At 49.4% G+C, this 10,213-nt stretch overlaps 1 protein-coding gene and 2 long non-coding RNA genes across 3 annotated transcripts in view; 1 reads left to right on the forward strand and 2 right to left on the reverse strand.

Annotated features, from left to right (window-relative positions):
- Positions 1-3,667, forward strand: part of CSRNP2 (cysteine and serine rich nuclear protein 2) — a 37,474-nt gene extending 33,807 nt beyond the window's left edge. The window contains exons 4-5 of the mRNA XM_081844680.1: positions 1,079-1,375; positions 2,750-3,667. Coding sequence (XP_081700806.1) covers positions 1,079-1,375; positions 2,750-3,652 — 1,200 coding nt within the window. The 3' untranslated portion in view covers positions 3,653-3,667. The remainder of the gene's footprint in view (positions 1-1,078; positions 1,376-2,749) is intronic.
- LOC309332473 overlaps positions 1-10,213 on the reverse strand; it is a 192,459-nt gene that overhangs the window by 157,278 nt on the left and 24,968 nt on the right. The window lies entirely within an intron of this gene.
- Positions 4,298-9,614, reverse strand: LOC309332427. Its single transcript, XR_014152077.1, has 2 exons — positions 5,753-9,614; positions 4,298-5,437 (listed from the first exon to the last, which is right to left on the reverse strand). It is a non-coding gene; the product is annotated as an uncharacterized lncRNA (long non-coding RNA).

Raw genomic sequence — 10,213 nt, forward strand, 5'->3', positions numbered from 1 at the left:
TCTCCCCTGAGAAAAGGAGCTCTCTGGGGTTTCAGGCAGAAATCTTTCTCATCCCTGGAGATAGAACCTGGGGCCTTCTGTGTGCTGTGCCACTGAGCTGTGACTCTTTCCCGCGGGTTACAGGGAGCTGCAATTGGATGTGGCTCTCTGTCAAGGGGTTCACTTTGTGGCAAGCCCTGGTTTTCTCCTACGCCATGCAAGAATGCCCAGGAAGGATGATAGTTTCTTCTCCCTTAATTATTATTTCTATATTAATCTGAGCTGGTCTTTTTGACCTAGATAGAGAAGAGGAATAACTCGCAGAGAAATATCTTCCAAAGTCTCTGCCCCCATCTACTTTCCAAGAAACCCTAAATTGCTCAATCTAAGCATTCATCTTGCATATCAAATTGCGCCTTGAATGTGCAGGTTTTCAAAGCGTTTGGAATGTATTTACTTTAAGGAGTGGGGCTTTCTTTGGCTACTAGCCTGAGTGGCTAAGTTTCCCCTCCGCTGAATGTGACTTGCAAAGAACCACAAGGGTAGAGTGCCCTGTTGCACTCGTATCTCCGTGGTGCACTGAGAAGAGGATGCTGGGCCAGATGGGTCTTTTTGGTGTGATCTAGCAGGGCCGCTCTTACAGTATTAAGTAGCAGTTGCAAGGGGGGGGGGGAGAACAAAAAGAAGAGCATGGAAGTGGAAGACAGGTGTGTCTTAGGGACTAATGAATGATTGCTGTGGAAGAGGGATAAAGGACTGTGCATGCAACGGATGGCCTAGCACTTAACTGCCAGAATGCCTGCCAAGCCCTCACCAGACCTGGCCAGGTTTCCCAGCTTCACTCTGAGTGAGACCTGGGCAATTTTTAATTTTTTTTAAGCCTAAAATTCTTGGGACCCTTGTATTGTGTGCTGCATACCGAGATTTTGCTCTGACTCAAAGATGCGTGGAATAAATTTTCAAATTTCAACCCAAGGAAATTGCTTGTCTCTCTGCAGATTGCAAAGCGGGATGCAGCTTAGAGAGTGTTGAAGATTAACTTTGCTGGTGTGTGTGTGTGTGTGTGTGTCTTCTCTCTTCTCCCCCACCCCACCCAAAGCTGACCAAGAACGGCACCGTGGAGTCGGAGGAGGCAGATGGGCTGACTCTCGAGGACGTCTCCGACGACGACATAGATGTAGAGAACGTGGAGGTGGACGACTACTTCTTCCTGCAGCCCCTGCCCACCAAGAGGCGCCGCGCTCTCCTCCGAGCCTCGGGGGTTCATCGCATCGATGCAGAGGAGAAGCAAGAGCTCCGCGCCATCCGCCTGTCGCGGGAGGAGTGCGGCTGTGACTGCCGGCTGTACTGTGACCCTGAGGCCTGTGCCTGTAGCCAGGCTGGAATTAAATGCCAGGTCAGTGGGGAAACCGCTAGGCTTTGGCCTGAATTATACCACGCAGTCTTTGTCTGTCTGTCTGTCTGTCCCTTTGGTGTTGAAGCGTGTCCATTAAAGGTCCTTGTGGCTGTGTTCGTCCTGAGCTTGCAAGGAGAAACAGTTGTGCTCCCTAGTAAGTCTGTGTGCCCTGCTAAATTAACACACTGGAAGGTCTTGTGGGGTCTGGTGGTGACACTTGGGCCTTCGCATCTCTGAGGCAGAGAGAGAGGCAGTCTCCCATTATCTCAGGAGGAATTTCCCCAAATAGAAGGTAATTGTTTCGGACTCTATTTGGGTTTTGGGGGGAGAGGGGAGGGGGACAGCAAGATGAGGTGGATCTTTTTTGTAGGGGAGCTGAAAGGGTTCCTAGGATGAGCAGCCCTGGTTGCTATTGAGCGATAACTCTGTCCTTGCAGTCTGCATGGTATCCTCATACTTACTCTGCATGTGAGGTCGGCTGTCCCTCTGCTCCCCTCTACTGGCTGCCTTCTGAAATGAACAGATTAAGAAAAACACTTTCTCCATAAATTTGCAGCATTTGTGCAATTCTGAGCACATGTTCATGTTTCATTATTCTGCTCCTCCTATTCCTGTGGGGAGCATCAGGGAGAACCATTCAGGATCCACCAGAAATCTTGGCTCTGTTTCCACCCCAACCACCTTCTGAAACTTGTAGTGTTGCCTGTGCTCTTTCACGCTGTCTTTGCATCCATTAGAGCTACAAACTTGCGTTCTAATTTTTATATTTGCTGAAATGAAAGCTGAGATTCTCAGAATGCTGACCTTCTCACCCAGTACCAAATTCTATGTTTTCCCTGTGTAGAATTGGTCTTGCATGTTGTCCTTCTGTTCTAACACAGTCCTTCAGATTGTGTGCATTCTGTCCCTTCCTTAATATTTTCCCCCACATGTGCATCCTTTTCTTCTGCTGCTGCTGGCAGCTTTTTATGTGATCAATGTGCAGTTTTGGTCCGGGGGGAGGTCTCAGATATTTTCCCCTCAGTGATGTGCTTCCAATGGAAGGGTATGTAATTCCCAAGCACTAAAGGTGCAGCATTTGATCACTTGTCTTGGCCAGCGGACCTGGTTTTTTTCTTTCAGCTTCTAGAGATTGGCTTGGGGAGAGGGCTGCAGAATGGGGCTGCATGCAGACCTGGCTGTCCTATTGCTTACCAGCGGCAGCCTGCATGAATTTTGCATGCTCCTCCCGACAGGAACTTGGCTTCTGTTTCCTCCCAGCCTCCCCCCCCCCCCAAAAAAAAACCACCTTGGCTAGGCTTGCATCATCCGCTCCCTGCCGCAGTGCTCTCCCGCTGGGCACAGATTCACTGTCCCTCAACTTCCCCCACCCAGGTGGACCGAATGTCCTTCCCGTGCGGCTGTTCCAGAGATGGCTGTGGGAACATGGCGGGGCGCATTGAATTCAATCCCATCCGGGTGCGGACTCATTACCTCCACACCATTATGAAACTGGAGCTGGAGAATAAGCGGCAGGTGAGCCGCCCTCAGACTCTGGAGGAGGAGGCCACCGCCCCTCCCAGCTCCAGCGGCGATTGGCTGGGGGCCCAGACCCCCGAGACGCAGGACTTCCAGGAGTTCATGGCGGAGAACGAAACGGCAGTCATGCACCTGCAGACAGCCGAGGAGCTGGAGCGGCTGAAGGCCGAGGAAGACTCCAGCAGCGGCTCCAGCGTGGAGAGCCTGGGGGTGTGCATTTTGGAAGAGCCCCTGGCGGTCCCCGACGGGTTGTGCCCAAGCCTGGCCACGCCCATCCTCATCCAAGCCCAGCTGCCCCTGGGCTCCTCCGTTCTGTGCTTTACGGACAGCTCTGAGCAAGCCAGCTCTGCCGAGGGCAGCCAAGCCTACTTGAACAATGGGCCGGTTGTGTACTATCAGGTCGACCAAAGGTCGATGCTGGGCGTGAAGGGCGAGAGCAGTGCCGAGGAGCCCGACATTCCCCCTCGCTACCCAGACGAGAAGGAGCTGAGCGTCTACTCCGTCCCGGTGACCTCGCTGGTGCCTTGTGCCAGAGCCGCCGTCTCTGGCAGGGCGGAAGGGGGCAAAGCAGCCCTGTCCCCGGAGCCCCTCGCTCCTGAAAGCTGCCTGCCTGAGGTTCCTCCTCCGCCAAGCCTGCCATTCCACACAAACGTGCCGCAGGACAGTTTGCGGCCCCAGAGTTTGGGGCAGTCTCCGGAGAGGGCCTGTGAGCTGCCCTCGTCGGAGGAGTGCTCCCTGGGACCTGCTCTGGCCGTGTGACCCACCCAACCCACTGTAGCTCTTAATCTTGGATGTCTATTTATTGGCAGAGAATTTATCTAACGGCCGCAGGCCCCCGGGGGGATTATTTAACGTGGGGTGTTGGGAGGGGGGGAGCGTTGAAAGAGGGACTGCTTTGTACAGGCTCACTATGAAACGAACTACACCCAGGGGGTCAGGGGTGTCTTCTGCGCATTGGGCGGCCTCTTAACACGGAAGCGCCTGGACCGCGGACAGGAAACGGTCTAATTGGAGCTGCTGCAGGGCAGGCACATTATCCCCCACCCTGCAAGGACCAAACGTGAATGTGTGTCATGGAAGCAATAGAGTGGAGCTGCCTTTTCTCCCAGAGCGCTCAATGGAGTTTTTTTGGGGGGAAAGGGGGTAGAAGAGGACATTGCTACTGCTATGGAATATCACAAATCCATACATGCTGTGGAATCTCTCTCTCTGGCCCCCAGTGCAGCTGCCTCCACCTGTACCATTTTGTCATCTTTCAGTGCTCTGTCTTCTTGGAACTGTGACCTCCTTTAATCTGCTTGAACTGCTCTGGCCAGTTGCACAGCTTTAGGCTCTTACAAACTCTTATTTATGTGACATTTTTGCAGCCCTTCTTTCCCTCCCTAGGAGAACTTTTCTTCTCCCCCCTCCCCCCATTTTAAATTCCATATGGATTAACGCTGACCGTGACTGGTTACACCTGCAGTTTGGCATGCAACTGTCCATACAGAACCATTGGCCTCTGGGATCCTCCTTGCCCAGTGGCTTCACCCCAAGCAGGCTTACTCTCCGTCTTGCTGGCTCTGAATGGGATCCGGTGAGATCAATCAAGTTCCGTTGTTTCTTTCTTAACTAACAAACAAAATGTGCTGAATGTTTACTGGGACTTCCTATGACACTCCAATGTCCATTCTGAGCTGGGGTTTTCTGCCTCTATGATGTTAATCCCTTCTGCGATCTGATTCTTGAACACTCAAGGCACTTGGAGCGGGGGGCGGTTTGATCTTCTCAGTGGAGGTAAAGATCTGACCTTTTGGGTGGTCAGGGAGGTCCAGCAGAGTAATCATCCTTCTGCCCAGTCGTTCCACTAATTTTTCCCCCCTCCTTCCCGTCAGCTGTTTCAAGACGTTCCATTTTAATTGCACGCTAGTTTGGAGGTGGATCTGAGAGCTTTATATACTCCCTTGCTACTTGCTAGCACCCTAGCCTTCTGGATGAATCTGAATATGCAATGCAACTGTAGCTGGCTGGGTTGCGAGCACAAGGGGTTAGGGTGCAATAGGGTGGCAGTGGAGAAGTCCTCCAAGCTGTATATGCATCTCCTGAGATCTGCATTGCAAGGAAGGGGTGCAATTAGCTGTTCTTATTAGTCCTAGAATGAAAGGGACGAGGTGGGGTATCCTTAGAGCTGCCACATTCCCCCTTGTCCTACTGGTGGTTCTCTCACTGCAAGATAACAAAAGCACTTTCTTTATCCACCCTCCCTGGCATTCTTCTCCCCTAGTTTTTTTGTAGTAACAGATTATTGCCTTCCTCTGCAGTTCACTGTTCTGGGTCAGCTTGGCTATCACCATGGCTTCCGTGTGGTGTGCCTTTAGATCAGGAGTGGCTTACTTAATGGCATTCCAGATGTTGCTGGACTCCAGCTCCCATCATCCCTGACCATTGGCTAAGCTCACTGTAAATGATAGGAATGGTAGTCCCAGCAGCATCTGAGACCCAAGGTTGAAGAACACTGCTCTAAATACACCAGGTTAGCTCAAAACCAGCACTGAACTTTCCCTACTTTATACAGTGGTGCCCCGCAAGACGAATGCCTCGCAAGACGAAAAACCCGCTAGACGAAGGGTTTTTCCGTTTTGGAGGCGCTTCGCAAAACGAATTTTTCTATGGGCTTGCTTCGCAAGACGAAATGTCTTGCGAGTTTTTCCGACTCTCCCCCCCCCCTTTTTCTAAGCTGCTAAGCTGCTTATCCGCTAAGCCGCTAAAAGCCGCTAATAGCGCTAATCCGCTAAGCCGTCAATGGGCTTGCTTCGCAAGACGAAAAAACCGCTAGACGAAGAGAATCGCGGAACGGGTTCTTTTCGTCTTGCAAGGCACCACTGTAATCTCTTTCCTTCCCCAGACTGTTCATGACCTCCGTTACTTGCGTAAGCCCTTTGGGATATTTAATTTCCTGCCATTCATTGCAGCCTTCCCCATTCCATTGCACTCTGGATGTTTTTCCACTACAACCAGTGCTATTTTTCTAGAAAAAGAGGTGCCGGAACTCACCATGAACGCCTCCCTTGTTACAACAGCAATGGCGCCCACCTGGGAGGTGCCGGAACTGAGTTCCACCAAGTTCCAGCTGGGGAAAAAGCCCTGACTACAACTCCCATCATCCCTAACCATTGGCCAAGCTGGCAAGGACAGATGGGAGTTGTAGCCCTGTCTGGAGGGCACCAGGCTGGGGGAGGCTGCCTGGAGGATTCCCTAGGCAGTACAAGGCTGCTGTACTTATATTTATTTAGAAGGGAGGGTGGAATATAAGCATCCCATGCAAGAAGCATTCTTCCTTCATCACTTAATTCTATCTGGGAGCTAACACATGAGTACCCTTAAGATGTATGAAATGCATGTCCTCTTTTCAGAAGGCAGCTTCTTCCTAAACAGGACTACCTGAAACTGACCGCTGAGCATCTGGCCAGTGTTTTGGATAGTGGTTGGGGGAAGAGGGGCTGGTTGACAAGAACCCCAAGCCCGTGATCCCTCTTAAACCATAAAGGTGATGGAGAGAGAACAAAACCATTTTACCAGCAGCTGCATCTAACCCACTTCTTTGCCTCCACCTTTATCACAATGATAAATGGTGGCTAATAGAGATGTAAGAATTGCAGGAATTTTGAAGCCTTGGTGGTGGAAACTGGTTCTTTCCCCCCCCCCCCGAGGGGGGGGGGTAGAAATGGAAGTTTTGGGGGCAATTGAAATAAGAACGTAAGAGCAGCTTTCTGGATCATGCCAATGTCCCATCTAGTCTAGCATCCTGTTCTCACAGCGGCCAACCAGATAATATGCAATTCTTACCAAACCTACATTTATTTTACTGCTTTTAATAACCCAAAAGGCATAATTTATAACTTGGCTTATAAAATTTTACTCTGGGATTTCCAGAGCAGTTCTATGCATGTTTACCCAGAACTAATACCTTTTCTGTTTAGTGTTCCAGAGATAAGCGCAGGCGGAATTGCTGTAGGCTGCCCATCCCCTACGCACTTACCTGGGAGTGAGTCAGTTACGCCAAACCAATGAGACTTAATTCTGAGCGGTCAGGCTGCAAAGAATCATGCTATGTTATAACAGGGTGTCTGTGTCACTGTCACTTGAGGGGAGAGGGGAAAAGGTTGACCACAAGGGAAGGACCCAGTCAAAAGCATAGGCGTAGAATATCCACTTCTACTGTGTTCATAGTACACATTTTGAGTGAGCAAAAACTTGCCTTAAAGCATTTAAGTCATTCCAAAAAAGAAAATGCTTAAAATTTCCATTTTTCCACCAGAAAGTAGATTCTAGGGCAAACCCCACCCTGTTTTTTCTGGAAAGTTTCCAGTTTGGGTTTTTTTCTGGACCTCCAAATCTCTAGTAACTAAGCACCTTTGCCAACCCATCTGGAAAAGCCCATCCTTCTGAAATGGCACTAGCTTCCAGGGGGATAAGGTGAACAGAAGCAATGCAGTCCTGGAAATGACAGCAACAGGGGGAGAGGTTTTTCTTTCCTTTCTTCCGGAACAGCTCCTGACCTCACAGTAATATTGCAGCCCATGGAAACTTCACACTGCTGGGTTGATGAGACTTCCGACCAGATGGTGAGTATTTAAGTATATAAAAAGGCTTCGGTACTTTATAACTCCTCCCCGATCTTCCTTTTAACTCCCAAGCTTTCCATCTGCTGCTTAGCATCAATACCGCACACCTGAGCTTTCTGCGCTTCGTCTCACAAATAAGTACTTAATTGCTGCCTCGCCACCTCCTGCTGCAGTGAACGGTTTGGAAACGGCGCCAATGCGTGCAGGAGCCAGGCTTCTTTGTGCAATGACTTTTGAAATGGGGCAGGGAAGGGAGAAGAGGACCTAGAAGCATCGGAACGAGAAAAGCCTTAAAATGTCTATCACAGTCCCATTTGCTGCCTTGCGAAGCAAAGGGTGCCGTGCACACAAACGGGTGTCACTGGCCTCGTTGCTAGGAGTTCTGCTGCTAATATTTGGGGTTTTCTCCCATGCTTCTCTACAACCAGGGCTTGAAAAAGGGGCACAGGTGACATTGCTAGGTATCCCCCCCGCCCTTTCCATACTAGACGTTTACAAAATAAAAGGTGCTATTAAAAAGCTGGCTTTAGTCATTTCCAGATGCAACCCTCTCTGTAAGCGTATGTGTCTGTTGTGCTTGGAGATTCACAGAGCAGAAGAGTTTTAGCAGGGGGGCAAGGGATGCGCTCCCTCTACAGAGTTGCGCCGCCTGTCATCCTAGGCCAAAGGTGCAAAGGAAGTAGGGTTGAAATGCCCCCATTATATAAACCTCCCCAAGTTCATCATAACACCACTGTAGCCTTTATGGTGCGTGTCTAGTCCCCACCGTTCCCTGCCTTGTGGCGCGACCAGCAGTGTACACTCGCAGGGTGCACCATTTGTATCTCTGGCTTCCTGCTGATGCGTGCAAGGCAAAAAGGACTCCCCCACCCCGCCAGAACACTTAAACACTTCCAGCTGGCCACTCCAGCACTGGCCTAGGAGCTATGGGCAACTGTGGTGCAGTTGTGTCCTAAAGGGTTAAAATGCCTCACCACCAGCCCCTTATATTTGTAGCCTTTAAACTCCACATGCATGTTCCTTTCTTTGGGGATTGGCTGTGATCAGCTCTAAAGGAAGAGGTGCAAATGGGACACACCTCAGCCGCTGGCAAATTCTCACAATTTAAGAACTTTGTTCTTTTGAGTGCTTTTAAGCTGCTGCAGCCCATGAATGACAGGTGGCCTGCTCTGCAAATGGAAACAACTTCGCACTTAAATACCTGCTTTTTGAAACTGAAAAAGGAATTATGATGACTGACATTCCAAGAAGCAGAGGATGTCGAAATAGGTTGATAGAAACCCATCTGGATAAAACTGGCATCGTGGACACATACCCAGGCCAGCATCTGAATTGCTCCATCTCTGTTGTCCTGGCCCTATGCTCTAATTGTGTCCATGAGCCAGCAAAGCTGATCGGACCTTTTGCACCTGTGACCTTGGAAAAACAAAGCAGCGTGTCGCCCTGATGGAAGGACAAAGTAAAATGGCTTTTGTGGGTGGGATGTGACCTGGTTGCAAGTGAAAAAAAATATAAATCCTCAACTCCAAATCATGTTAGGAAATGGATCTGGTTTTCCTTCACTTGGCTTTTTTTTAAAAGACTTTTTAAAATGCTGGTACAGCATACCCATAATGAAATGAGCTAGTGTTGTTGCAAAGCAATCAAACACACACACTCCTCCTTTTTCCTCTCCCTGCCCCCTCCTCTTTTTTGGTGCTAGTGAACTGTTTACATGGGAATGGCCCTTTTACTACCTGTTTGGGAGACTCTTTAACTAGGCCCCAGTTTGAGACATTTGGTACAAGCCCTGCCCCCTTCATCAGTCGTGACTCCGATAACTTTATAACTTGCTCTCAGCTCTCCTGCCTCACATGGTATACAGGTGGCATTTTCAATGTGAATCCAAAGCTTGTCAGGTCCTCTACATTATGTTTTGCCTTTTATGTTATTTTCATTGTGATAATGCTGTATTTAAAGAGGATATTTAAGTGTAAAAATAAAGAAATGCTTGAACTTGCAAAGCAGCTTCTGTCCTCAGTGCAAAAGTTGACAATAGTGGTTTAGGTTATTGCTGCTCACTTAATAGTGCAATGGACATGGAACCTTGCATAATCCTGACTAGAGCCAAGCTCGTGCTCCCACTGCTCTTCCATGGTGTATATTGTCTGCAAAACCACTAATCTCGGGTTTATAAACTATGGGTTGTATTCAAAGCAGTGCTGATGCTTGTTCATGCCACATGCGCTGACACGAGCTCCCTTCTCCTCGCCTTGCACATCATTCTGGGAGGGGAAGAAGTCCTGTTGCGCTGACTTCCACTAGTGCGATTACTGAGTTTAATTGGCCCTATAATTTCAATCTTGGAGCAGAATCTGCCTTGTAACGAAGCACACACAACATATGGTTGGTTCAGAAACAGCATCAAGACCACAGAGGATAGCAGTACCTGTTCTAAGGCAGTTCATGCAACTTGAAGAACTGGGCTTTTTGCATCATCTGTTTACTTCATTCATAGTGAAATATCAGTGGGGCCTTTCAGAGAGGCTGTGGCTTACTCGCCTGTAGAGTACAGCTTGGAATATAGTTAATAGAAGCACAAGCTGCGTCTGCAGCAGCTGATCCCTGGCAAGCAGAGCCAGCCGTTTCATTTCTTGGCAGGGGAATTAAACTCTTGTTACAAAGAACTGGGGTACAGTGTGTGTCAGCCAGGGCCCTGGCCTGTATGCGGCATAAA

Source organism: Podarcis erhardii (assembly GCF_964252035.2).
Source record: "Podarcis erhardii genome assembly, chromosome: 2".
NCBI lineage: Eukaryota > Metazoa > Chordata > Lepidosauria > Squamata > Lacertidae > Podarcis > Podarcis erhardii.